The sequence below is a fragment of the Ornithorhynchus anatinus genome, chromosome X4 (assembly GCF_004115215.2).
Source record: "Ornithorhynchus anatinus isolate Pmale09 chromosome X4, mOrnAna1.pri.v4, whole genome shotgun sequence".
In the NCBI taxonomy this organism is placed as follows: domain Eukaryota; kingdom Metazoa; phylum Chordata; class Mammalia; order Monotremata; family Ornithorhynchidae; genus Ornithorhynchus; species Ornithorhynchus anatinus.
The window spans coordinates 43,245-71,166 of NC_041752.1; the positions used below are offsets into that span (position 1 = coordinate 43,245).

Sequence of the window (27,922 nt, forward strand, 5' to 3'; positions counted from 1 at the left end):
TGAGCCCCAACACAGCCCTCCCTAATCAATCAATCAGTGGTATTTATTGATCACTTACTGTGTGCAGTGCACTGTACAAAGTATTTGGGAAAGTACAATACAGTAGAGTTGGTTGAACAGATTTCTGCCTACAAGAAACTCAGAGTCTGCAAGGGAAGACATTGTTAAGTCACTTCTAAGTGCTGAGGTAAATTCAGAGTAATCAGGTAGACACTGACCCCGTCCCACAGTGGATTCACAGTCTAAGTAGGCTAGTAAGAGCAAGTATTTATATCAAATATCAAGATATCAAAATGAATTACAGGAAGGGGGGAAAGTATTTGCCCGGTGGAGGAAAGGACAAAGTTAAACCAGGGGAGAATGAATTTTAAATAGTCGAGGTCTGCCTGGAGTCTAGATTTCCACCAGCCACTCTCTGCAGCTTGAGCACTGGAGAGGAGGAAGGGTCTTGTGAAAGGGATCCAGGGTTGGGGGTTGTTGGTACAAGATCGACAGAGGGATAGAGTGAGGGAATTGAGTTCAGTGTAGAGGTTGGTGCGGAGCTTGGATTTGTGTATCAAGAGAAGGTGGGTTGGGTATGGAGACCAAATGGGGCGTGCTGATTTTGGAAAAGTGGAGGGGGGTCAACAAAAGCTCAGAAGTCTTTATGGAGAAAGAGGAAGGATCTGCAGGGGCAGGGAGAGGGTGAGGAGAAGTCAAGACAAGAGGTTGTGGTTGGAGAGTGGAATTCCAGAGTGGGTGAGGTTGAAAGTTGTACAGTGACTAGACTAGTTCTGCCCCGACTGAGCCTTTCCCCCCAACTCAGCCACGTCCCCTGGATCAGGCCCAACCCCGCCACTCACCCACACCCCCGACTCAGCTCTGCCCCTCGCTCAGCCCCTGCCCACTCACAGTTGGTCTGCTTCTCCAGGGTCTCCGGCACTACTGCTAGGGCCTAGCACTGTGCTAAGTGCTGGGGTATCCACAGGCCCCGATTGGTCAGGCACTCCTTCACTGTGGGGAAGCAGACCAAAAGAACAATGCCTGTGAAACAGAAGACAATAAATGACCCTCAGCAAAAGCCAAGAATAACAATGCTGACTCAAACTGACTAACTCGGTAGCTAGACTGGAGGAGGAACTCCCACTCCCTAGACTCTGGGCACAGTCTGGGCTTTTCAGTCCCTGCAGCTTCCTCAGCACTGGACAAATCTGAAGGGCCCCGCAGGGGTGCGTTAGGGCTGTGGGTTGCCAGTGGAGGCTGGTAGATGGTGGTGATGAGGCTGAATTGCACCCTGGAGCCCTGTTTTGGAGGGGATCAAGGCTGCGTGTGTCATTCTTTAAAGGAGATGTAAAGTATTCACCAAGGAGCTCACATAATTTCAGCAGATCCCATCAAAGTTTACCCCTCTGTAGACAGCGACCAAAGCCTACCTCCCTGTGAACCAATGACCAAAGTCTATCCCACTGTGAACCGACGATGAGGTATTCATTCCCTCAGTTTTGTTTCATGGTCTTTCCTTCTCGGGCAGCTACCTCCAATCACAAAGAGCCCTTGTGTGATCTCATACAACTCAAGGGCTTTCAAAAAATAAACAGAGAGGCAGAGGTCAGCAGTATCCCTCATGTGGGAAGGATGGACAGCGGTCAGCAGTAACCCTTAAAGAAAGCACTTCATGTGACTTGGTAAGGAGGTGAGAGATGGCAGGGTTTTGGCCTGTGGTCTGCAGAATGGCAGACCACAGCTTGTATCATGTCCCAGTGCAGACCAGGTGTGGCCGGCGAGAGAGGGTGAGGGGAAACTGAGACCCTGACAAGGTCCCGGCTCTGCTCCAAAGGGTGCTGGATGCCCATCTCTTTTGTCACAGGGAAAGGTTTTCTCAGTTCACAGTCAGTGAGCACATGGCCCATCCATCCAACAGCCCTTGCTGAGCCCTCACTCCCAGAACACTGGCTCTGGGCCCCAGAAGGCCAGTGTGCTGATTGCTTGGGGACAACAGTATAGGTAGAAGACAAGATCCCTGCCTTCGAGGAGTTTTCAGTCTATCGGTGGAGGAGGGGCTGTGAGTACTGCATCCTTCCTGTGAACAGCTCTGTATTAGTGCTTCATATATGGAAAACAGAATTCACCCCTCTCCTAATTGGCTCTTCCCTCTCTTACATTCTGGCAAGTTTCCAGATCCAGTTCCTCCTCCCTCATTTCCAGTCACTCTCCTCCCTCTTCCACCCCCCCCCCCAGCATCGATTGCCCACCCCCGCTTTGGGTTTTATCTCTTCTGTTTACTGAAAGGGAATAAAACCCAGTGGCTTCAGAGCAAGGAGGAAGAGGAGCAGAAGGAGGGCCGGGGCCAAGGGCAGGGGTTAGTGGAACGTGCCTGAGCCTTCTGCACTGCTGACACCACTCTGGACCATGGGGGGCCGCAGACTGCCCAGATTCAGCCTCTTCCTGCTTTTCCTCGGGCTCCTGGCAACCAACACCTCAGCCGCCCCAGAGCCGTAAGACTCAGAGGGACTTTGGGGGTGTGGTGTCTTCTTTCCGTGTCCTACTTGTCCTCTCAGACTCGTCGCCTCTCTCCACCTTGGGTTTGTGTTGTCTCTGTCTCTCTTCATCTCCGTGTCTCCTTTTAACTCCCTGACCCATTCTCTGGGTGGGTCTCTCCCTTTTGTGCTCCTTCTCCTCTCTCTCTCTCCTCTTCCCCCTCTTTCTCTGTTGATAGCTCTCCTCTTTCTTCCCCTTGTGGAGCAGAGGGCATCCACAGTGTTGGACAATTTCTCATGTCCCTAGCAGGAATGTGAAAGCAGTGAGAGAATCATTCAGCCAGCCAGCAGAGAAAGGGTCCCTGGCCTAAAAGTGTTCAACATAAGGAAAAAGTTAGTGGATAAATGTCTTTCCACTCTCCACAGGGGTAAGGACTTCAGTGCTCCCCAACACACACACACACACACACACACACACACACACACTCATACTCTCACTCCCTCTCTCTCTCTCTCTGTTCCTCTTCCTTCTGCCCATAGATCAGTACAGGATCTGAAAATAAGGTCTTCCTTTAAGTCTTTCTTAGAGAGAAGAGGAAGAATGTTCCAGGGATGAAGACTGGATTATCTTTTTAACCTTACCCAAAACAACAAAGAAGGGCCTGTAGTTAGAACTGGAGCCCAGTGCTTTTCTATCCCACGTTGAGTGGCTCAATCCATCTCTGGCTTGCTGACCAGAGAGAGGGCACTCATAACATCTGGGGTTACGCGTAAACCTCAAAGCAATGGGTGGAAACTTATATTGCCTGGGGGTGGCAACCACAAACCCATGCCCCCATAGTCTGTGACCCTCAGAACAGTAAACGATGCTGGTCTCCTGAGACTGAGCCGGTGCCTCTGCCCCCTTTAGACAGTATATGCTACTGATCTCCTCCCTGCTTCACGCGGAGGTCCCAGAGAAAGCCTGCATCCTGCTGAGCCACCTGAATGAGACAGTGACACTAAGTGCCGTGTTGGAATATGGGACAGAGAACAGAAGCCTGGTGGCCAACCTGGTGGACGACCTGGTGGCCAACAAGGACACGTTCCACTGCAGCCCCTTCACGGTGAGAGGCAGCTGGACAGCTCCAGGGGGGAGGCCTCAGTTGCCGCTGCTCCCCAGGGACTCGCTTCCCCGGGGTAGGGGGGAAAGGCTGGTCAGGGAGCAGGGGCTGCCCAGTGTGTGGCCGGGAGGGATGGGGTGTCGGGGCGGGGCAAGGCAAGGCGAACAGGCGGTGACACACCTGTGTCCCAGCTCCCGAGCTCGCCGGTGTCGGAGACAGTGGCCTTCCTCAGCGTGCGGGTGAAGGGCCCCACCCAGGAGTTCAGGAAGCGGAAGGCGGTTCTGGTGAGGAACATGCAGAGCCTGGTCTTCGTTCAGACAGACAAACCCATCTACAAGCCGGGACAGACAGGTATCAGGGGCTCGGTCGGGGTGACGGCAGCGAGGGCCGAGACCTCCTCCCCCGGGCCCACGTGATGGGCACCCCTGCCCTCACGAGAAACGTTTCTCTGGCAGTGAGATTCCGAGTGGTGTCTGTGGACGAGGACTTCCATCCCCTGAATGAGACGGTGAGTCAGATGGTGGCCACAGCCCCCAGGTTGGCCTAGGGAAGGGAAGGGCCCAGGGGATGGGGCACGGGGAAGGGACCCCAACCTCAAGTCTGGGACATGTAGGGATCACAGGACGGGGAGGTGCAAGATACCCTCCGGGCGGCTTACCCTCCTCTCACCGAATGGTCATGCACCTCGACCGGCCTCCAGCCACAGAGCTGTGCCAGGGCCCTGGGTCTCATCGGACTCCAGTTGACTGCTTGGCCTGGGTCTCCAGGAGAAGGATGACCCTTGCCGAGGGCCGAACACCGGTCTCTCCGCTCCGACAAGCAGCACCTCCTGTGGGACTGTGGCTCCGACGCTGGCGCTGCCAGTGGGCTGCCATGCCCGACTGTGGGGAAAGGATCAGGGTTTGAGGCCTTTCGCGGGGGATGCAAGGGTGGGCCCAAGCAGAGTGTCCTACACCCTACAGGAAGCAGGGCCATTCTGGAGCAGAGCGAAGGGCACCGAGGCCCAAGCATTGTCTTTCTGGCAGGGACAAGTCCGGGTCCTGCTTCCAGAGCCACTTGCCGTGCTCGGGTGTGGCAGCAAGGAGAGGCCAGTGGTTTCCCAGCCCGAGCCTGGCTTCCTGTTTGGCCCCCGGGCTGGAGAAGATCCCAGGATGGGCCAATCCCAGTCTGAACAATGGCCTCTCCCAACCTAGAACCTCCCACCCAGAGACAAGGGTTTGGACACCCACATTCCCCGGGCTTGCTCTGTGGGGAGACGAAGGCTCCTCACGTGGACTTTCTTTCCTTTTTCCTTCCCCCCAGGTTTCCGTTCTGTACATTGAGGTGAGTAGCCAGGGACTGTCCCTCTTTATTGCTGAATTGTATTTTCCAAGTGCTTAGTACAGTGCTCTGCACACAGTAAGCACCCAGTAAATACGATTGAATGAACTGAATGAATGAATAGCAGTGGCACGGCACGGTGAGGGTGGCATTGGGTAATGCAGGGAGCAGTTTCCCAACTGGCCAATGGGGGACTCTATGGGCCACAGCCAGCGGGGCAGTCAAAGGGCCTCTCTGCTCGGGCTCCGATCCATTATTTTCCTCTCTCCCCTTCGTGGGTCTTCCCTGGGCGTTCTGCCAGGGGCCTCTGTGCTCCAGGCCAACTGGTTCGAGTTGCACACTTCCCACTGCATTTCCCCCAGATGAACCCTTTGTGGTCTGTGCCCCTGTAGGACCCCAAGAGGAACCGCATCGCTCAATGGCGAGACGTGCGGCTGCGGGATGGCTTCGGCCAGTTCTCCTTCCCCCTCTCGTCAGAGCCCTCCCAGGGCCAGTACAAGGTGGTGGTGCAGAAGGAGTCGGGGGCCAGGAAGGAGCACCCTTTCACTGTGGAGGAGTTTGGTAAGCCCCACGTGGTGCCCCAGGGGGTGCTTGACCTGGACACCCGGTGGAGAGGGCGTGAGGGCGGGGTGGTGACAGCCATGCCGAGTTCCCCCGTGGCCAACAGCATGGCCGGAGTGGAGCTCATCATCCGGTTCGGTAGCACCTTTTGCCACAACAGATTTCTGTCCCTCCCACCACCTCTCTGACCAGTGGGGAACAGGCCGCTGAGACTGGTACCAGCTACTCAGACCACTGGCCTGCACAGAGGTGATGTCACACTGTAGGCCCTGGGCTTCTTGCCCTTTCCTAAGGAGAGGCCTCCCTGGCCTCCCTCACCCCTTCCTCTGGCTCCCATCACCTTCACACACCCCATGCAGTGCTACCCAAGTTTGAGGTGCTGGTGAAGATGCCCAAGAAAATCACCATCCTGGATGAAGAGATTGCAGTGTCCGTCTGTGGCATGTGAGTGGCGGCCACTCCCGGGGGAAGCGGGCAGGAGACACGGAGATGTTGCGGGAGCAAGGGAACGGGCTTCATCCTTGTCCCTCCTGGCTCACCTACTCCTGGCAGAAGCAACCTGGATTGGCCTTTTTCGGGGTGGGCAGAAACCAGGAATGGAGACCAGACTGGTCAAGATAGGAAAGATGGAAACCTCCACCCCCTGGGGAAGGGTTAAAATGGGGCAGAATACTGAGTCTTCACTCTGAAACAACATCCAAAAGAAGACCATATCGAAGGAACTGAGACCCTTACTGCAGGCAAATGGTGGAAGGGGCTCAGAGGGAGTAGTCCGGGGCAGCACAAGTGCTGGGATCTGCCTATTGTGCTGGGCTCTGTCCAGTCTGGAGTGGTAAAGATTTGAGAAACTGAGCGAGCAGGATGGGGGAGACAGTGATGACCCAGCTGGGCGGGCGAAGGAGAGGGCAGGTCTGTTTCCGCCATTTGGATCCTGACGCGGGCCCTCCATTGCTTCTCTGGCACCAGATACACCTATGGGAAACCTGTCCCTGGCACGGTGACCTGGAGCGTCTGCCGGCGGTTCTCTCAAGGACAATCCGAGTGCTACGGCAAAGAGTCGGAAGCCATCTGTGAGGAGTTCAGCCAGCAGGTGAAGCGAGGTGGCAGCCTCTCGGGTAGCCTATGCGGAGTAGAGACATAGCATGGTCTAGAGGATAGAGCGTGGGCCTGGAGATCAGAAGGACCTGGGTTCTAAACCTGATTCCGCCACTTATCTACTGTGTGACCTTGAGCAAGTGGCTTAACTTCTCTGTGCCGCAGTTACCTCATCTGTAAAATGGGGAGTCCCAAGTGGGATATGGACTGTGCCCAACCTGATTAGCTTATATCTACTCCAGCACTTAGAACAGTGCCCGCCACACAGTAAGCGCTTAACAAACACCATAAAAAAAAATCCATCCCAGTGAACGGGGGTAGTGAGGACCGAGTAGGAATGACGACATGGGCCCACTGCTACACACATGGGCCCTGTTACTCACACGGACCCTGTTACACACATGGTCACCATTACTCATCCTGTCCAAAGTCCCAGGGTCCCAGGCCTCCGATGCCCCATCGGGCCTGGGGAGTGCTGGACCGGGACCTGGCTCTGCCCATGGGAATCGGCCACGAACGTCCGTAACCCTCATTTCCTAAAATGCCCTTTCTCTCGGCTCAGGCGGACAGCCAGGGCTGCGTCTCCGGAGTGATAGAGACCAAGTTATTCCAGCTCAAGCAGCAAGGATTTCTGATGAACATCGAAGCCGAAGCCACGATCAGAGAGGAGGGGACGGGTCTGTCCCGGGCTGGGCCGACCACGGAGAGCCGGGGGGAGGGAAGCCCAGAGGCCCTGTCTGGGGACAGACTGATGGAAGGAGGGATGGAAGGACGGAGGGAGATAGGGACAGAGGAAGGGAGAGAGGGATGGAGGGAGAGAGACACAGGAGGAGGGAACGAGGAAGGGAGGGAGGGACAGATGGAGGGAGGAAGGGGTGGTGATTTCACAGGGTGAGGATCCTCACAACCCTTGTCTCTCCCAGAGTTGGAGCTGAGCGGAAGAGCCGTCTGCGAGGTCACCAAAACCCTGAGCAAGATCACCTTCGAGAAGGTGGATTCGCACTTCCGTAGGGGGCTCCCTTTCTTCGGGCAGGTAGGTCCCCGCCCAGACCCCCTGGGGAAGACTCCCAGTCCCGACTGGGAGTCGGGGTCTCTCAAACTGGGGTAGACAACCGTGCCAGGAGGTGGCCGTGGACACTGCCAAACTGGAGCCCACAGAAACCTCCTACTCCAGGCAACCTTAAGAGTAGAACGATCTTATCCCTGCCAACGCCCAGCCTTAGAACCAGTATCTCCAGTAACATACCCACCAAAACCCAACCTGAAATCCAGTACCCTCTAATTCTTGTTCACTCATTTTTGTTGCACTTTCCTAAGGTCTGTCTGAGTGCATTACCCACAGTGGTTGTTCAATAATACCACTTCTGTCACTATTACAGCTATTTCTACTAGAAGCAGTGTGGCTCAATGGCAAGAGCCAGGGCTTAGGGGTCATAGGTCATGGGTTCTAATGCCACTTGTCAGCTGCGTGACTTTGGGCAAGTCACTTCACTTCTCTGTGCCTCAGTTCCCTCATCTGAAAAATAGGGATGAAGACTGTGAGCCCCACGTGGGACAACCTGCCTATCTTGTATCACCCCCAGTGCTTAGAATAGTGCTTGGCACATAGTAAGCGCTTAACAAATGCCATCATCTCTTCTACTGTTAGTACTACTACTATGACCTTTAGAAGAGACAGACAATTGTGTGTTTGGGGCATGACCCGATGCAGGGCCCTGGACTAAATGAACTTTCAAGGCCCCTTCTAGGCCAAAAGTCCCCAGTGTGGGGAACCCGTGGGTAGCTCATTACCAGGCACCAGGCAGTTAGCTAGTGTACTTCCCCGTTGCCTTGGCAATTCAGCGGCAGGCAGCTGGGCAACAGGGGATGACGCCTACTGAACCAGGCTTAAGATTTGGCTAGATCTGCTTTTGGGGGGGGGGCACAAGGTCAGCCCTGCCCGGCAGATGGGAGGGCACCAGTGGGGCTGTCGGACAGTGACATGGCCCCACTGGGGGTGTCAGGCGGTGCCATGACACCCGTGGACCCGTCAGCCAATACTCCGGGCCGGTGGACGGTCTCCTTATGGCCAATGCTGGCCCTGAGGTCGACCACCCCTCTGCAATACTATGAGCCTCTGCTAGCTACCCTCTACCCAATCAATCCATCAACATGATTATCGAGCACTTACTGTGCACAGAACACTGTATTAAGCATTTGAGTATAACAGAACAGAGTTGGTAGCCACTTTCCCTGCACTCCTCCAGGTGCGCCTGCTGGATGGAAAGGATGCCCCCATCCCGAATGCGCTGGTCCAGGTCTCTGTGGATGCGACCCACCACCTCTCCAATCACAGCACCGATGAGTACGGCCTCGTGCAGTTTTCCATCGACACCTCCAACTTCACGACTGCCCCCATTTCGGTCAGGGTGAGCCGGGGCTGGAGGGAGGGGCGGCACACAGATCCCCATCCCAGACCCCCGAGCCGGAGGGACCCTCTGCCTGGACTGACCCCACCCGGGCACTGAGATTGGGCTTCATCATCAGAGAGCTCTGCTGGGGGAAGCCGGCCCCGAGGATGTGGCCTTCGCAAGATGGTATCCGTGGAATGATTTCACTCCTGGGCTTTAGGAATTGCCTTTCCTCTGGTGCAACCTTAAACATATCACTTTCTTCCATCTGCCTCCATTTCCTTTATCTTTGAAACAGAGGTGTGAGTGGTACTTAAGAAAGCTACACAAACAGATAGTTTATGCTGGCTGGTGACTTGGAAGAATGATTGTCCATTGGCAACAATTTACCTAAGGAAGCATTCACTTGTTTCTCTATCAGTCAGTGGCAGTTATTGAGTGCCTACTGTGTGCAGAGCACTGTATTAAGCGCTTGGGAGAATACAATACGAGATGGTACACCCGTTCCCTGCCCACAAAGAGCTTTCTCCACTCAAATGTACTATGGTAAATTGGGGACCACCCAAATCTGGGTTGCCACCAGGCTGGGAGATCTTGGCTGTTCTTTTCTTTTTAAAGGAGACTGCAGTGAACAGCCCTTTTGAGAAACTTCTCTCTCTGCCTCACATTCCATAATAATAATAATAATAGTAGTATTTGTTAAGCACTATGTGCCAGGCACTGGACTAAGTGCTGGGGTGATACACATAAATCGGGCTGGACACAGTCTCTATCCCATGTGGGACCCACAGTCTCGAGTCCCATTTTACACACGAGGTAACCGAGGCACAGAGAAGTGAAGTGATTTTCCAAAGTGTTTGCTCTCCTGCTTTGCATTCGATTGGCACATTTCCTCTCCACTGAAGTCAGATGGCTCAACTCAGTTCTTGGGAAGCAAAAGAGAGAGAGTGTGACTCGACAAATTGAATTGTCAGCAGGCACCACCAACTCCATCATCCAGCCAAGGCCTGCATTCTAGCCCTCTCTCCAACTCCAAAACTTCTCCTGTCCTTGGGCTGGCTGTGGTGGGCCACACAAACCCATTTCCCAACAACAGCATGATTCTGACCCTCCTTTCTCCCGGCTCCCTAGGTGACTTACAAAGACTCTCCGGTCTGTTATGACTACAAGTGGCTCTCAGGAAACCACGAGAGCGCAGAGCACAAGGCCAAGCACGTCTACTCCGCCAGCCAGAACTACATCCGCCTGGAGCCCATCTCTGACACCTTGGTCTGCGGGCACCAGCAGGACATCCGCGTCCACTACATCCTGAACGATGAGGCGCTGGGGGAGCTGAAGGAGCTGCTCTTCTACTATGTGGTGAGAAATGGGGCCAGATCTGACTGAGGGGCATCCATCACAAAGGGCAGGAGCAGGTCTGACTGGGAGACATCCATCAAAGAGGATGGGACAAGGTCCGACCAGGGGTGTCTGTGACGGGGGTGGGGCTGGGCTTGGCCAGAACTGAAGTGGTGGAAGACGGGAAGGGAGAAGGGTGTTCCCAGGGTCAGTATTGCTACCATTTCTTACCCAGGCCTCCCCAAGCATTGACCCTCCAGATGGCAAGCTCCTTATGGGCAGGGAGCTTGCCCTAACAACTGCAGAGTACTCGCCCAAGCTTTTGGTACAGTGCTCTGCCCACAGTATGTGCTCACTAAATGCCACTGATTGGTTGAGCCAGTCAGTGAGGGAGTTTTTTCCCCTCCCTGCAGATCCTGGCCAAGGGCGGTATTGTGAGAGCAGGAACCCACGTGCTGCAGACCAGAGGCAGTGAGTGCTCCAAAAAGAACGCCCCTTCCCTGACTCGGCATCCCCCGGCCCTTCCCCTGCTGGACGAGAGTTCCCCCTCTCTCCGTCCTCTGGCTGGCAGCTCCAGGGCAGGGGAACTGCCCGGATCCCCCCTCCCCACTCCCCCTGCCCCACCCCTGGTGCCCAGGAACATAAGGGCTGCATTCTAACAGGAAAAGCCATGCCACAGAACTCACCTAAACTCACTAAACGTTCGTTCTGACCCCACTTGGTGCCTCTCCAGGAGGCCGGGCGGATGGAAGGATGGGCAGGTGCCTGGGTTCGGGACAGCGTTCTCCATTTCTGCAGTCGCATTCTAGCCCCCAGCTCTGGTTCTCCCACACTTCGGGATGGAGCGAACTGAGGTGTGGCAGTCCCCTTTCGGCCTCAGGATTGGATGAGCGATTTATCAGTCCACCGACACCAAGAGTTCATTTCTGTCCACAGAGGCATCCTTCCCCCAGGGTCCAAAAACCCTCAGGCTCTGCCCAGGGCAGGTGGAGACCTGTCCGTGACCGAAAGCCAGGACTTGCCCCACTCCCGTGATCCTGGCTCTGATTGGTTCTCCCAGCTGCCCAGCTCCCTTCTTCGCTGACCCTGGGTCATTTAATTTCCCTTGGCCACTAAGCAGGCAGCTGGGTGCACCGGAGGCCTGCTGCCTGGCCCTGGTGTGGCACTGGTGTTGCAAAGCACCATGCTGAAAATCAGCTCAATGAGTTGCAATGGGCAAACATGGCCAGACAGCAGTTCTGCAGGCTGTGGCAACCATGCCCCTGGCTGGATGGGTCCAAATTCAGGCTTCCCCTTTCTCCCTCTGCCCCCTGCCCTGCCCTCTCCCCAGAGGCATCTGCCCCCTTGTTGAGCCTGGTTCTACCTCGCCTTGGGGTCTTCGTGACTTGAGTTCTGGTTTTCCCCTCTGAGTCTTTGACCTGATGGGTGTAACCCCCGCATCGGGCCCTTCTGGCTCTTGGAGCACATCAGTTCTGGTTAGGAGCTGCATTTCCCCTCTCAGAGATTTAGGGGGCAGCTACTACTCATCCATTCACTAGAACAGTTAAAGGCAGCTCCCTCATAAGTCAGAAGGTCCTTGGGCCCTTTTTCAACTCTTCTTTCCCCTTCTTTCTCTGAAACTCCTGCTATTTTCCGGCTGCACCTAGGCAGGGAAAGACTGAATCCAACTAATCCAAGCTCGGCCACTGGATTCCCTGACGTCTCCTATTGCTAACACCATTAACTAGGAACAATGATCATCTTCCCTGAGCCCCAGATTATGAAGGCGGGAAAACAACTAGCATATCGGAGTGCCCAGTCTCCTCTGAAGGCAACCAGACACTTAGAGGAAAACTCCTACCCCATGACTCTCTCCTCTCCTCCCCTACCTCTCCAGACCCAAAACCTTTTCCTCTCCTCCCTTTCCAGTGCTATTACCTTCTCCTCTCCTTTCTTCCTCCTCTATCTCATGACCCTCTCCTCTACTTCTCTCCCTTTCCAGTCCCATGATCTTCTCCTCTCCTCCCTCTCCAGTCACATGACCTTTTCCTATCCTGTCCTTTCTTGGCTCCTCTGCAGACAAAGGGTCCTTCTCCGTGGAACTTCTAGTGGGACCAGAAATTGCTCCCGTGATGCGCTTTCTCATCTACTCCATCTTGCCTGACGGGGAAGTAGTAGCTGATTCAGAGAAATTCAATATTGAAAAATGTTTTTCCAACAAGGTGAGTCTTTTGTCTCCATCTGACCCAGTCCACCACCCCAAGCATGAACCCTGAGCTGAAGGGAGGAATGTGGAGAGAAGGGAGAGCCAGACACAGAGGTGCTAGGCCAGAGGCCCCGGATCTCAACCAATCCACCCCAATCCCCTGTGGGGCCGGGGCACTGAGAACCAGAGCTTCACTCGAGGACACTGGGATCTGCTATGTTTCTGCTCATCCAACAGCCGTGGACCGACCCTTTCCTGGAGGGGAGAGGTCCCAGGGAGCAGGAGGCGGGGGAACTGTCCAACTATTCAACAGGTGCAGACTTGAGACGTGAAGACAAGACCATGTGCAGGGAGTGGGCTGGGGTAGGGGGACCCCAGGGCAGGATCAGAAGAGAGGGAAGGGTCTTCAGGACAGGGTCCAAAAGGTATGGAGGTATCTCCGAATCAGAGACAGAGGAAGAGGTCTCTAGGACAGGGTCAGAGAGAAAGGGAAGGATCTCGGGGCCGGGTCCAGGGAATGGAGGCGGGTCTCTGGTAGGGTCGGAAGGAGAGGAAGGGTCTCCCAGCCAGGATCTGGGGAAAGGCGACCGCCGCGTTAATACCTCCTGTCTGCTTGCAGGTGGAGCTGCAGTTCTCCTCAATCCACACCCTTCCGGGTTCGGGGGCCCGGCTGAGGGTCACAGCCTCACCCCAGTCCCTCTGCGCCCTCCGTGCGCTGGACCAGAGTGTCCTGCTCCTCAAGGCCGAGGCTGAGCTCTCCCCCAGTTCGGTAAGTCTAGTTCATCCCCTGGGGTGGGTCCCTCGGTTAGTTAGTGTGACCATCCATCCTGCCCACGTCCAAGAGCTCCATGCCAGGCACTGTGCTAAGCACTGGGATGAATACATGATAAACCATTCCAACTCAATCCCTGTCCCACACAGAACTAAGCACCGAGGTTGGGGAGGACTAAGGCATAGACAAAGCAGGAATGAATCCCAGCCAATGGGAAAATTAAATTCATCTGCCGGAAGCTGAAGACACAGAGGCCACTTGGTGGAGGGAAGTCCGGCAGGACCTTGGGAAGGAAGCAGGGCGGAGTGGTACGGCAGCAGCCTGGCATGACACATGTGGGGGTGGATGAGGCAGACGTGGAGATGGAGGCAGTTAAAGCCATGGTCGGAGTGACTGTCCTGGCAGGGGCCACGGTGGGGGTGTTGCCAATAGCTCTGGTGCTGTCGTGACACCAGCTGTGGCAGCAAACATGACGGTGATGATGGGGGTTGTCATAGTGTCGTGTGCGGTGTATGCAATGGCTGTGGGGTGGTCGTGGCACAGTTGTTCCGTGGTCCCTGTGGTGGTCGTTTAGGTGGCCATGGAGGGAGTGTGACAGGGGCCATGGCTCAGGCGTGGCAGTGGTTGTGGTGGCAATAGGCAGTAAGTCATCACCTGGGCACTAGGGAGGTCGTGCCTGACCATGGTGACTGCTATGATGTGTCTGTGGCAATTGTTGTGGTGTGGCCGAGGTGGCAGGAGAGGCGAGGCCATGGAAATATTTGTGTTGGCGGCTATGGAGGCACTTGTGGCACAGTCGGTGAGGTACTGGACGCAGTGATGCTGAAGGAGAAGAAGAGGAGAAAGTGGTCCTGTCCTCCACTCTACGAGTCACCAAGTCAACCCAAATCTCTCTCTACCCACCCTCCCCTTCCTCAGGTGTACAGTTTGCTGCCTGAGCAAGATCTGGAGGGCTTCCCTGAGGGTCTGAGGAACTTGGGCAATGACCTCAGGAACTGCACTAAGGTCCAGCCCATCATTGTCAATGGAATACCCTTCTTCCCAATGGATTCACCAGATGAAGATGATGCTTATAGCTTCCTGAAGGTAAAATCCTTATTCCCCACTGAGATGTTGCTTCTGGAAGGGAAACAGTGCAGATCTAAATGGACCGCTCTAGTGTGTTCATCCCCATTCCCCACCCTCTGCTGTGCCCATCCCATGCCCAACCCCAGGTTCTGGTGTACCAGTCCCCAAGGCACTCATCCCAGTCTGCCCACCCCCATCTGTCAGCCTCCACTGGGGCCAATCTAATCCTGGGAACTGCAGCTTGCCAGAAAGAACTAAATCATCACCGCTACTAATGACATGCATGTGTGCATATGTGTGTGTGTGTGTGTGTGTGTGTGTAGTGGGGTGTCTGTGTTTGCCTGATGGGGTCTGTGTGTGTGAGTGACTGGATGGGTAATGTACATGGTGGGGTCTCTGCATGTGTGTGGTGGTTCTGTGTGTCTATGTGCACATGACGGGGTCTACACATGCGGGATGGGGTATATGGGTGCGTGTGTGGTGGACTGTGCATGTGTATGTGTGTTGGGAATGTGGGTGCTTTCTTTCCAGAATGTGGGCTTGCAAACACTCACCAATCTGAAGATCCAGAAGCCCCAAATCTGCCAGTTAACTGTGGAAAAAATGCGACATCTAGGTAACGGATAAACCGATTCATCTTCTCAGTTGGTAGAAATTTGGCAATAATTTACTGGACTCCAGTTTGCAGAGGGGATTCGGGCTGAAATAGGGGAAGGAAGGTGGATGCAGGGCCAGACCCAGTACTTTGGAGTGGTCGGTCCATCCGCCCATCCACCCATCCGTCGGGTTCGGAGGAGACAGGGAAGGGAAATACTCAGCACGTCAGAAGCAGGACAGAGACTTAGACTCAAGGCTAGAAGGCCCAGCAAGCATCCGTGGCAGACACTTGAGGGGTGTAAGATGGCAAATCCAGCCAGAGGGAGGGATCAGCAGCCTGCCTCAGGGAGCTGAAGGATGGGGCAAAGAATGTCCCCTCCCTCCTCTTCAAGAGCATCTTCTGGGAATTGGGGTGAGAATCCTCCAGCCAGGCCTTTAGAATCCTCCCCACCTCCCCAACCCCAGCCAGTTTTACTTCTTCCCACTCCTGCCCTGCTTTACCTGAAGAAGATGAGACAAGCCTCAGGCCAGCGTGCTGAGCAGGGGGGAGGAGGAGTTAATCAGGGTGTGGGGAGGGGGTGATTGGAAGAGGGAGGGGGGTAGAGGGGAAGAGAGTGATCTGGGCTGGGCAGTTCGGAAAAGAGGCCTGGGCTGACTGTGGGCTCCCCCTTCTCCTCTGTGAGAAGCGATGGATTCCCTCAAAAAGATGGACTCCGAAATGTCCTGGGAGAACGAAGTCTCCTGGGAGTCGTCGGTTCAGGCGGAGACTGTGAGAAAGTACTTCCCTGAGGCCTGGATCTGGGAGCTGCTGGTGGTAGAGTAAGTGGCTTGACTGAGCCAAGCGGGCTTTGCTTGGGACATCCGTGTGGAGATTCCGGCCGCCGCGACCACCCTCGGCTGCCGCTGGACCCCGGCCCCCGGTTTGGCTGGCTTCCCAGCTTCAGGCGGGTCCGGGTGGTGGAGGGGCACAGCCTGCAGCTGGGACCGCAGAACCAGAAAATCAGTGGGCTATAGAGTCACCCCGGGACGTGGGGGCCTGCGGTTAGCTGCCCCTCTGCCCTGGGGCCCCCTGTGCGGGCTAGTGGTGAAGAGGCTGGGTCAGCTTGCCGGTGACACCCGCTTTACCGCTTGCCCCGCAGCACCTCAGGCCAGTCAGAAGTGGCAGTGACCATCCCCGACACCATCACCGAATGGAAGGTCGGGGCCTTCTGCCTGTCAGCGGCCACGGGACTCGGCCTCGCCCCCACAACCTCCCTCCGTGCCTTCCAGCCCTTCTTCCTGGAACTCACGCTGCCCTACTCCATGGTGCGAGGAGAGGGCTTCCCGCTCAAGGCCACCGTCTTCAGCTACCTTCCTGGCTGCATCCGGGTGAGGGAGCGGCCCTCCCTGGCCCTTGCATCCCAGGGGGCTGAAGAGGGAATGGGCAGGAGAATCACTACTGACCAGTCACCAGCCGGGTCCAGCCTGTGAGGCTCCTCATTGCTCCCGGCTACCAGCCCCCTCAGCACAAGGCACAAGTCCTCAACCGTCTTCCCCCACCTGAGGTCCCACCTGGGGCTTCCTCTAGTGTCCTCGCTCTCCTCTGAGCCACCGTCTCCGAGACGCACACTGCCACCTAATGAACCCTGGTGCCAACCTGCTGCTCGGGAACCCTCCGCCTCTCCTGAGGTTCCCAGAAATTCCCCGGGGCCGAGGCCTCCACAACCCAGTGAAATACCCCCAGCCCCCACCTCCTACAATCTCCTTTCCTTTCTCCAGTGTGAGGCAGCCCCGTGTGTGTCTGTCTCTATCCATATACATGTATGTACGCACGTGTGTTGCAGGTCAGCGTGCAGCTGGAGGCTTCTCCGGACTTCCTGGCGGTTCCCATGGAGAAGGGCGCATGCTCTCACTGTATCTGCGGGAGTGGGCGCCTCACCTTGTCCTGGATGGTAACTCCTTCATCCCTCGGTGAGTGACACACGGCCCCCAGGGGGAATTCACGTCGCCAGCTCGTTCCGAAGGGGCTCCACGGCCCCCAGCTCCAATCTCCCTTCTGTCCCATCTCACCCTGGGACAAGCATCTCCGTGACTTCACCGGTGTCGGCGTGCACCCCGATGGCCCCTGCCCAGGGAGGGAGGGTCTGATCTGGAGCCGAGCCCCGACCACGAGCCGTCCCGGGGTCCGGATGGTCCCGGGGCAGAGGCTGACGGAGGCGGGTCCCGCCTTCCACAGGGGAGGTGATGTTCTCGGTGAGCGCAGAGGCCCTGCAGTCCCCGGAGCTGTGTGGGAACGAGGCGGCCGAGGTTCCCGAGGTCGGACGGAAAGACACGGTCATCCGGACACTCCTGGTTGAGGTGTGTGGGAGGCCGTGGGTCCCCCGACCCAGAGCCGGTGGGTCAAGGCCAGAGCCGGGATGGAGAGAGATGTCTGTCGAGGCCGGACAGGTGCTTCACGTGTGCAGGGGGAAGGTTTGCCCCGCTTCACCAGGCGTGACTCCCTTCCTCTCACGTGCAGCCTGAGGGGATCGAGAAGGAGGAGACATTCAACTCACTGCTGTGCGTCAAAGGTGAGACCCTCCAGCCTCTGATGGATAACCCCGCCCCCCCATGGCGGGGCAACAATGGGGAAGGGTCACCGAGGGGGCCCACTTCACCCAGGGGTCCGTCAACGGAAGCCGCAGGTATCTGGGTCCCCTCGGCCCGATGGGTGGATAACGTCATCCAGAGAGGAACCGCGCCCGGAGAGGCAGGACGTGCCAGGGGAGCCACTGTCGCCATCCTTGCTCCCCGAGCACCGTGCTGGCTCTGCGGGAGGGCGACACGGCGGGGGGGAGCTGGAGATGACAGAATTGGGGAACGAGAGACGGGGTACAGTGCAGGAGGTGGTGAGCAGGACCCAGCGGGGCTGGGAGAAAGGGAGGGCCAGAGTGCATCTCCGTGGCTACCAGCTCTGTAACTCTCCTAAGTGCTTAGCACAGTGCTCTCCACACAGTAAGTGCTCAATAAATTCCAGCAACTGGTTGATTGCTGCTGCTCAGCAATCAACTCCATTGGAAATGAGCTCAGCCTTGCCGCTCCTTCAAACATAAAGAGGAAGCTGTGTATGCTCTCCCCATTATCTTTACCAACAGGATTCACACCCGCCTCTCGTCCCGTGATGGCATATACTGTGCAACGCCTAAGTGCCTGTGCCAGCAATGAGCACCGTGGTAATAATGCTAGAATGTTCTCAGTGCCACTGGAGGCTCTGCCCCGCACTGAGCACTGTGACACCCGGTGGATGCCCCATGCTCTGTACTGAACACCGTGGTAGGAGTGACGGTATGTTCTGAGCACCCACTGGGTGTTAAACTCTGAGGAAGAACCGATACTTGCAGCTGGACGCCTGGGCCTTCGGACTCAGCTTCAGAAATCCTGGCTGTTCCCGGCCATGCGCCTGGCCCACTCCCTCCTCTGGGAGAGGCGAGGCCGGAAGGGAAAAGGGGACTTCCACCCCTTCCTCAGCATTATGATTCCTGGTTTTCCCAGGGGACGAGGTGTCGGAGAAGATCTCCCTGCAGCTGCCTCCAAACACGGTGTCAGGGTCAGCCCGGGCGTCCTTCTCCATCCTCGGTGAGTCCATCTCCCCAGGGGCCCCAGGCCAGTGGGTGCCCTCTCTCCCCGTGGACTTCCAGCCGGCCGCCCCGACCCCCGGCTCGGCTCTGTCCCTGGCAGCTCCGCTCCAGACCAGATATCTCTGCCCATTTCCTCTCGGGCTTCCTATGCCTTCTCACTACCTGGTTTTCCTCTATCCCTACCTGGAAGCCCGCTGCAGGCTTGGGACTCTCAGAGCTCACGCAGGGGAGCTAGGGGAAGCTGGGGGAAACTGGTGGGAGCCGGAGGGACCTGGTGGCTACTTGGTGAAGCTTGTGGGAAGTGGTGGAAGCCCGGGGGGAACAGATGCACCCCCTGCTCTCCGGCCCCCAGGGGACATCCTGGGCTCCGCCCTGCAGAACCTGCAGAATCTCCTCCAGATGCCCTACGGCTGCGGAGAGCAGAACATGGTCCTGTTTGCCCCCAACATCTACGTCCTCAACTACCTGAACAAGACCCAGCAGCTGACCCCGTCCATCCGGGCCCAGGCCATGGGCTATCTCAGCAGTGGTGAGTTGGAGGGGGGAGAGCTCGCCCCAGGCTACTGAGTGGGAAGATGCAGGGACGCCCTCGGCCCCTGGGAAATGTTAGCAGCTGGTGCTTGCTCTGATAACATATAGATGAGTCCTCTGGGGAAATGTCCCAGAGCCTGCCATGACCTCAACAGGGCCAGTGACCATGACCTCACCAGAGGCAATGGCATTGACTTCACCATGGCCCTGCTCGGGAGGACAGCCCGAAAGACAGCCCCCTCTCCGACCTGAGCCGGCACGGTGGGGGAACAAAACAGGTCACTTACCTTGGCCTCTGCCACTTCACAGAACGTGCTGAACCCTCCCATTGCAGGTTACCAGAGACAGCTGAATTACAAGCACCAAGACGGCTCCTACAGTACCTTCGGGGAGCACCATGGCAGCAGTCAGGGCAACACCTGGTGAGGTTCTGAGCTCTTGGTGCCATTCCCAGGGTTGCTGGGGCTCATATGTCGATGGGGGGCTCATCCATCAGCTGCAGGTGCTGGGATCCAACGGTGGGGAAGGCATCTGGATCACCCCAGGGAGAACTGAGCCCAGGCAGTGGGAATGGGGGAAAAGGGGAGAAAGAAGTCAGAGAAGGTGGAAAGGCCAGAGCCGTGGGCCACCCGGTCCCGGGAGGTGGCGCTCAGCCCGTGTTCCCCATCCCTCCCTGGACAGGCTGACCGCTTTCGTGCTCAAGGCCCTGGCCCAGGCTCGGGCACACATCTTCGTGGATGAGGAACACATCTCCAGTGCCCTCCTCTGGCTCTCCGGAAAGCAGAAGGACAACGGCTGTTTCCTGAGCTCTGGGTCCCTCCTGAACAACGCCATCAAGGTGCCGGGGCAGGGTGGGAAGGTCAGAGGGCGGATGGGGCTCCAGACTAGGTGGGGCCGGCAGGGCTGGACGTGGGCAGGAGGGAGGCATCAGGCTGGGCCCGGGGGAAGGGAATGGAACCAGGAACCAGGAGGTCACCAGTCCAGTGGGTTCAGTCTCCGGGGTTGATGGGTCATTCACCGCTATGACTGTCACTGTCTCTGGGCAGGGCGGGGTGGACAATGAAGTGACCCTCTCCGCCTACATCACAACTGCCCTCCTGGAGATGCCCCTTCCAGCCACGGTACATGCCAACATCCTCTCTCTAATCCACTCGGGATGGTGGGAGTGGGGGTGGGGAGGGGGTGTGGTTCAGGGCCGGGAAACCCGGGCCTTGGAGCTCCCAAGGAGAGCAAGGAAACTGGCACCCGTTGTCAATCCCATGGGGAACGGTGCCCTAACGGGGAGGGGGCACGCACATTAAGGGGCAGGAGGGCAGCGTCCCAGGAAAGGCGTCCGACTCCCGGGGTCCCCGGCCTCCTGCCCAGCTCAAATTCCATCCCCTCCTCTGCCCCGCCTCCATCCCCCATCCTGGCTCCCCCTACCCACAGCACCCCGTGGTCCGCAACGCCCTGTACTGCCTGGAGACGGCCTGGAGAGCCATGGCTGGGAACCCAGACAGCCACGTCTACACCAAGGCCCTGCTGGCCTACGCTTTTGCCCTGGCAGGGCACGAGGCTCAGCGGAGGGAGGTGCTGCAGGCGCTGGACCGGGATGCCGTGAGAGCAGGTGAGACCCACAGCTGCCCCACCTGGTCTGCCATGGGGCCCCCGGGCTGGGGACTATTCGGGCTCGGGCCATCTCCCAAGGCTTTGTCTCCAGACCCCCACCCCAGCGAGTGAAGCGACAACCCCTGGGTGAGCGGAACCCGGCCCCGGTCTCCGGTCTTCCCACCACATGCTGACCCCACCTGGGCCTGTTCCCCACTCCGCTAACGTCCTCCTCCCACCATGGGCCCGCTCTGCAGGTGGCTCCATCCACTGGCAGCGCTCCGGGCAAGCCCCGGCATCCATCCAGCCACAGGGCTGGGGCCGGGCTCCCTCCGCCGAAGTGGAAATGACGGCCTATGTGCTCCTCGCTCGCCTCACGGCTCAGCCCGCCCCTTCCCCGGAGGACCTGTCCACGGCGGCCCTCATCATCCAGTGGATCGCCAAGCAGCAGAACGCCCACGGGGGTTTCTCCTCCACCCAGGTGGGAGCCCTGTCCCCCTCCCCTTCCCCCATCCCCCCAGTCCCCTGTGCCATCCCGCCCCCACATTGCTTTGTCTCTCTTAGGACACGGTGGTCGCTCTCCATGCATTGGCTCAATATGGCACCGCCACCTTCAACCGTGAGGGGAAGGCAGCAGTGACAGTCCGGTCCAAGGGTACCTTCTCCAAGGAGTTCCACGTGGAGGACGATAATCGCCTGCTAGTGCAGCAGGTGGCCCTGGCCGAGGTGCCCGGGGAGTACAGCGCGACCGTGACTGGGGCCGGATGTGTCTACCTGCAGGTGAGGTAGCAGGGATGGGACACGGGATCCTCTACCAACCGACCATCCCCTTTAAGTTGGGTCTCCCTATTCCCTGTGAGAAGACGTCAGGCCAAAGGGGAGAAGAAAAGTGGCTTCTGTGTTATTCCAAGGAAATGGTAACAGCGGAAGTGCTACTTCAGTCCCACAGGCCATCTGGTCCAGGGCTCTGTGTCAGATGGTGCTGCCGGGGTGCTGGGAGGAGCTGTATCCTGTCTGTCCTTTTGGACCCCAGCCATCACGATAAGGGAGGGACCATTCTATATCCCTGAATCTTCCCTCTCCATCCCAGATTCTTCTTTCCAATGACCCAGCACAAGTCATGCAACTTCCCTGACTCCCCCAGAGCCTCAGCATGGACCATCCAACCCCCCTCCTTCTCTCCTCCCCATCCAACTCTTCCCGCACAGTGACCCAGCAGAGACCATCCAACACCCCGACTCTTCCCCTCAGTGGTTCATCTCAGACTGTCTGATAGCTTTCCACTTTCCTCGTAGATCTGTGGTGGGCTACTCAAGTCAACTCTCCTTGAACATCTTGCAATTTGCCCTAGAATATCTTCTTGGGGAAGTGAATTGATGAGTGTTTCACCTGTTGTGCGAGAAATACTTTGTTCTGCATTATTTTGGACCCTTGTACCTCGTAGTTTCCATGGTCGCTCTCCAAGCCAAGTGTTCCCGTGACTGGACAGGATGAATGAGGAGAGAGAAACATCAGTAACAAGTATTGTATTTCTTCCTGTCTTCCAGACGTCCCTGAGATACAACATTGTTGCTGGGCAAGGGAAGTCTCCAATCGCTCTCCAGGTGCAGACTATACCGCAGAGCTGTAGTGAAGTTGAAGCTGAAAAAACTTTCCAGATCTCCATCAGTGCCAGGTAGAGACCTTGGTCAGGAGGAAAGCGAGAGTGGGAAAGACAGAGACAGGCACAGACCAAGGGCTCCTCACTCTAGGTAATGCAGAAGCGCATTCAATTGTGAGGGCCAGTAGGACAAAACCATGTCTCTTTTCTCAGTCCTCTCCCTAATGCTTAGTATAGTGCTCTGCTCCTAGAAGGTGCGCAGTACAGTGCTCTGCACTTGAGAGGTGCCCAGTGCAGACCTTTGCCCAGATTAGGGACGCAGTAACTACCCTCAGTAGGGTTGTTGGCCTGAATTAAGCTTCCTTCCTCTGGGCCATACTACATCTGTCCCTCTTGGACTAATGAGGTTCTAGTCCAGGCAAAGACCTTTCCAGGAAGGGAAATCACAGTCTCCCTCAACAGTCTAAGGTCAGTCAATCAATCACCACATAAATGCACCTAACACTTGTTTAGTAGTAAGGGAGTTGAGTTTGGTTGGTTTTTTTGGGGGGGGCGGTGGGAGGGGGGTGCTTGGTGTCTGTCTAGATCTTCCTATGTATCAGGCACTGTACTAAGCACTGGGGTAGATACAAACTAATCATGTTGGACACAGTCCATGTCTCACATGGGGCTCAAAGTCTTAATTCCCATTTTAAAGATGAAGTAACAGACCCAGAGAAGTGAAGTGATTTGCCCAAGGTCACATAGCAGACAAGTGGTGGAGCTGGAATTAGAAAACTTATCCTTCTGATTCCCAGCTCTGGGCCCTAACCATTAGACCACACTGCTTCTGGTGGTGGCCATAAATCTGTCTTGCCACTTTCTAGCACATATTCCTTATGCTTCATACTGGGTGGAGAAGGTCATCACCAGGATAATTCCCCTTCCCTGAAACCTATGACAGGCCGAAACTGGTCAGGAATGGCCATAGAAACCAACGAAGCGTCCTCTCTGGTTAGGGGAAGGCTGCGGACGCAGGGTGAGGTCACAGGGTGAGGCCTGAGGTCTGGCCCTTGGTCCCCGGGTCCTGGCCCTTGAGGACTCATCCTTTCCCTCCCCGTCTCTGCAGTTACACGGGGAGCCGTCCAGCCTCCAACATGGTCATTGCTGATGTGAAGATGGTGTCAGGGTTCATCCCACTGAAATCCTCCGTGAAAATGGCAAGTGCACCCACAGCAGCTTCCCCTGCCCTTCAGTCTCTCACCCCACCCCGCCAGGTGTGGAAGAGGCCAGATCTGAACCTCAGTGACTTATCAATAGAAGAGTTGGACTGACCCATCCCATTCTTGCGACCCCTAAAAGAAGATACTTGCCCCCTCCTTTTCAAATGGTTGGTTACAACAGTGGTCATTTAATTCCTCTCTGTTTCTTTTTTAATCATAACTGTCAAGTGCTTACTATGTGTCAGGCACCGTAGTAAGTGGTGGGGTAGATACAAGCTAATCAGGTCAGACACCATCCATGTCCCACATTGGGCTGCTCACAGTCTTAATTCCCATTTTACTGCTGCCTCACACGGCCCCGGCCCCTCAGTGCATCAGATTCTTGCAGCTGATGTAGCAGTAACCGACGGCCCTTAGACCCCCTTACCCACCTCTTCCTCCTAGTCAATGAAGGGGATCCTGTAGTGGTTCCTCAGAATCATTCTGGTATTTATGATCTCTTTCCTCTTTATCAGCTCCAGGAATCCAATCACGTCAGCCGAACAGAGGTGACCAACAATCACGTCCTGATTTACCTGGAACAAGTGAGTGGTCGCCCCTCCCCAAATCCCACCCCGACTCAGGGCCATGGGAGAATTGGGACCAAGGAGACTCTTCAAGCTAGCTCCAAGGAACTCTTTTCTCCCATGTTTTCCCCCTCCAATTGCCCCAACAATTGGAGAAACATAACTTAGGCTGGAATAGGGTCTCCAGAGGGGCCCTCGGCCTTTGGTGAAGAAAGGTCTTCTCGGAGGAGTGGTCCGGGGTCCACGCTCCATGATTTGGGAGAATTGAGGGAGTCAACAGTGCTGCCTCTGTCCTCTACTCTGTCCTCTATAAGGGGAATAAATTCGTTCTATTTCTCCAGACTTCTTGTCTGTGTATGTTCCTCTCACTCTCTCTCTGCCCCTCTTGCAGTTGGAGTTTCTCTTTCTGGGTGTATCTCTGAAACTCTCTCTCTCTCTCTCTCTCTCTTTCTCTCTCCCCTGCCCCAGGATTTTTCTTCAGGTTTCTTGTCACGTTTCAGTTCAGAAACCTAGTTTCTAGCCTCAGCCTATTTAGCATTGGGATGGGGCCTCTCTTTGGGGTTTCTCTTTAGCACGCCCCATAGGCTTCCCCAGGGTCAGCAGCCACCCATGCCTCTCAATCCTGGTCCTCAGGAAGGCTCCTGAACTTTCTGGGGTCCAGCCAGCTTGTCCTGTACCCCAGTGGCTGGCTGCTGATGGGGATTTAGCGGGGGCTACCAAATGCTCACCGCCCAAGAGAACGTCTCCAACCTTGCCCCCTCCTACCTCTCCTCCCTTCTCTCTTTCTACTGCCCATCCCGCACGCTCCTCTCCTCTGTCGCTCACCTCCTCACCGTCCCCCGTTCTCGCCTATCCCGCCGTCGACCCCGGGCCACATCCTCCCGCTGTCCTGGAATGCCTTCCCTCCTCACCTCCACCGAACTAATTCTCTTCCCCTCTTCAACACCCTACTGAGAGCTCACCTCCTCCAAGAGGCCTTCCCAGACTGAGCTTCCCCTTTTCCCTCTGCTGCCTCTCTGCGCCCCCTTCACCTCCCCTCTGCTAAACCTCCTTTCCCCCTTTTCCCTCTGCTCCTCCCCTTCTCCTTTTCCCTCCCCTCAGCACTGTGCTCCTTTGCTCATTTGTATATATCTTTATTACCCTATTTATTTTGCTAATGAGGTGTACATCCCCTTGATTCCATTTATTGCTATCGTTTTGTCTGTCTGTCTCCCCCGATTAGACTGTAAACCCGTCAGTGGGCAGGGATTGTCTCTATCTGTTGCCGAATTGTACATTCCAAGCGCTTAGTACAGTGCTCTGCACATAGTAAGCGCTCAATAAATACTATTGAATGAACGAATGAAGGGTTCCACACACACAAATCACTGGAAGCTCGGAGGAGTGTGGGATGACGGTCACGATGGTGACGGGATTTAGCCTGAGTGCTTACTATATGCCAAGCACTGAGGTTAAGCGTTGGCCTAGATACGAGATGAATAATTCAGACCCGTCCCTGTCCTTCATGGAGTCCAACTGTAGTGGGGGAGAGAGATGCAGAGAGAACCGGAAGACCTTAAAGGCCACAGAGAAGCAGTTAAAATTTCAACCCTCAATGTATGTGAGAGTGCAGAGGTTTGCCGAGTAACTAAGGGAAGAAAGGTAGCAGGAGGGAGCGGAGTTCGAGTTCCTCGCTGTCCCAAACCAAGTCCTTGGTTGCAGCAGCCCAGTGCCCCCCAACGGGCCTTGAGACTGGCAGCCGTGGTCACCGGCCACCTTGGCTGTTAGACAAGGTTTTCTCCTGGCCCCGGCCTCCCATAAGTCTGTTCTGGACACCACCGGCAGCGAGGGGCAATGGGCCAAGGCTCCAGCAACGAGGAGGTACAGAGCATGGCCTCCAAAAGGTTGGCCAATCTGCAGCGCCTGTGGGTGGCCCCGGGGGCAAAGGGGAAGGCAGGCCCCAGTGCTGCACTCGCTTGAAAGCAGCCCAATGGCCTCTGGGTCCCGCTCGCTCACTTCCCATTTCCCTTCCAGCTGACCAACGAGACCCTGAGCTTGACCTTCACCGTGACCCAAGACGTCCTAGTGCAGAATCTGAGACCGGCGCCCGTGCGAGTCTACGACTACTACGAGACGGGTGTGTGCCCCGAGAACCCCTGTCAGGGCCTGCTGAAGTTGGCACTGTCCCAGAGCTCCATCCTACTTCATTCCCAAAAGGAGGAATTGAGGGGCCCAAGCTAGAAGTCACTGCCAGTCAGTCCTCCCCCCGAGCCCAACCACTCTAAGCAGCCCACGGGCAGGCAAGGGTTAGCCTCCTCTTTCTCTGAGGACCATGGCTCACCATGGCAGGGGGACCAGTCGCCCGAGTTTTCAGCGGACAGCCTGGTTTGTGCCAGCCTGTTCCCTCTTCAGTTCCTACCTAGAACCGTTTGCTGTGATTTTCAGCCCCGAGCCTCCCTCCCCCGCAGCTCCTGAGGAAAGAGTTCGTACGGACCTGGAAAAGCAACACAGAGGCTCTGGAGTAGGCAGGGTGGACGGGGACGGGTGGGACTCCCCCATCGTTCTCCCCGGTGATAGATTCATTCCTTGGACAAGGATGTTCTGGGCTGCAGGACATCAGTGAAGATGATAGATGTTCTATCATCACACAAAACGAGCAAACTTCGGCAAAAGGGTGGTTGCAATATCACCCTGTTGGGCTGGTACCCGGCCTAACGCTTGCGACATCACATCCTCACCAGGCCCGTCGGTGGCCGCCCTGACCGAGGGCCTCTTCCGGTGGACTGCCACCGAGACCCCCTGCACCCTGGTCTGGACGCCCCTCTTGGCTGCAGGAAAGCCAGCCGTCCATCAGGTCCCCCTCAGCTGCTCCCACCCACCCCTAATTGCACCGCTTGGGTTCTCCTTTCAGACGAAGTTGCCATTGTGGAATACAGTGCTCCCTGCAGCACAGGTAGAGTATGAGCAGCTGAGTCCAGTCACCTCCCACTCTCCTCCCTCCCCTACTCCCACTCCCAGACTTTGGGGTCTCCCACCATCAGGCCTCCCTCATAAGACTGTGAACAAGCCCAGCTGGGGTCTAGAGTGGAGTGGCTACCTACAGAGCACGCTCTCTGGTCGAGACCATTGGCCCCTCAGTCCCCAGTGCCAGTGTGGGGGGTTTGGGGGAGGGACGGAGGGAGGGAGGAAAGGAGAGGCAACTCCCGACAGGCCCACGCCTTCCCCCACCCCTGAGACTCGGCTGTGGGGTTCTCTCAACTCCGCCCAGGGCTCCAGCCAGGAGCCGACGAGTAGCCGTGCTGGAGGAGAAGGGTGTTCTGAGAATGCCGCCCGGCCTCTGCCGAAACGCCCCCCACCTCCAACTTCCCCTGTCTGCCCCCCCCCCCCCCCGCCTTCCTCCTTCAGAGACCGAAGCAGGAAACGCCTGATGAACGTGGCCAGCGTCTGACTGGATTTTTGGTACTGGCCCTCCTAAGACTGAAGACTCATTCATGTTTCTCTCTCCAATGAACAGTATAAATAAACGTAATTCTGATCAACCTCACATACCCAGGGCAGCTTCACTCTCATCTCTGCAGGTGGCCACGCTTCCTCCAGGCTGGCTAACAGGAAGGCCAGCAGGGTCGAGGGGTTCAGAGGCTTGCGCTGGGTGAACCCTCTGGCTGAGCCACAAGGGTGAGAACAGCAAAGCAGCGTGGTCTAGTGAAAAGTGCACGGGACTGGCACTCGGAGGACCTGGGTTCTAATTCTGCCTCTGCCAAATGCCTGCTGTGTAACCTTGGTCAAATTTGAACTTCCCTGTTAAGTTTAATGCTTGGTCTCCCTTCTCCTTTAGATTGTAAGCCTTGTGTTGGACAGGGATGGTGTCTGACCTTTTTTTCTTTTTAAAAAAAAGGTATCGTTAAACTCTTAATATATGCCAGGCACTGTTCTAAGCGCTGGGGTCGATACGAAGTTATCAGGTTGGACGCAATCT

At 56.4% G+C, this 27,922-nt stretch overlaps 1 protein-coding gene and 2 long non-coding RNA genes across 4 annotated transcripts; 1 reads left to right on the top strand and 2 right to left on the bottom strand.

The window, feature by feature from the left end:
- Positions 1 to 2,276: 2,276 nt before the first annotated feature.
- Positions 2,277 to 27,492, top strand: LOC100090399 (alpha-2-macroglobulin). 2 transcript variants are annotated; one of them, XM_029054378.2, is made up of 36 exons: positions 2,277 to 2,474; positions 3,367 to 3,562; positions 3,751 to 3,910; positions 4,015 to 4,067; positions 4,862 to 4,882; positions 5,272 to 5,440; positions 5,800 to 5,884; positions 6,407 to 6,530; positions 7,098 to 7,212; positions 7,459 to 7,568; positions 8,782 to 8,943; positions 10,057 to 10,284; positions 10,677 to 10,734; positions 12,322 to 12,464; positions 13,068 to 13,217; positions 14,139 to 14,306; positions 14,820 to 14,904; positions 15,572 to 15,704; positions 16,025 to 16,253; positions 16,709 to 16,835; positions 17,101 to 17,222; positions 17,383 to 17,434; positions 18,396 to 18,479; positions 18,834 to 19,010; positions 19,347 to 19,434; positions 19,694 to 19,850; positions 20,059 to 20,133; positions 20,441 to 20,618; positions 20,857 to 21,080; positions 21,164 to 21,379; positions 22,147 to 22,274; positions 23,308 to 23,398; positions 23,917 to 23,985; positions 25,981 to 26,083; positions 26,858 to 26,899; positions 27,352 to 27,492. In XM_029054378.2, the coding sequence occupies exons 1-36, from the start codon at positions 2,389 to 2,391 to the stop codon at positions 27,372 to 27,374; spliced, it is 4,431 nt and encodes a 1,476-aa protein (XP_028910211.1). In that variant the 5' UTR covers positions 2,277 to 2,388; the 3' UTR covers positions 27,375 to 27,492. The 2 variants fall into 2 exon arrangements, with proteins under 2 accessions (XP_028910211.1, XP_028910210.1); XM_029054377.2 differs by lacking the exon at positions 27,352 to 27,492 and adding an exon at positions 27,215 to 27,326.
- On the bottom strand, positions 14,934 to 16,776 carry LOC120638141. Its single transcript, XR_005659646.1, has 2 exons — positions 16,698 to 16,776; positions 14,934 to 15,863 (listed from the first exon to the last, which is right to left on the bottom strand). It is a non-coding gene; the product is annotated as an uncharacterized LOC120638141 (long non-coding RNA).
- Positions 19,429 to 23,922, bottom strand: LOC114807818. Its single transcript, XR_003755874.2, has 3 exons — positions 23,833 to 23,922; positions 22,037 to 22,080; positions 19,429 to 19,563 (listed from the first exon to the last, which is right to left on the bottom strand). It is a non-coding gene; the product is annotated as an uncharacterized LOC114807818 (long non-coding RNA).
- Positions 27,493 to 27,922: the final 430 nt, after the last annotated feature.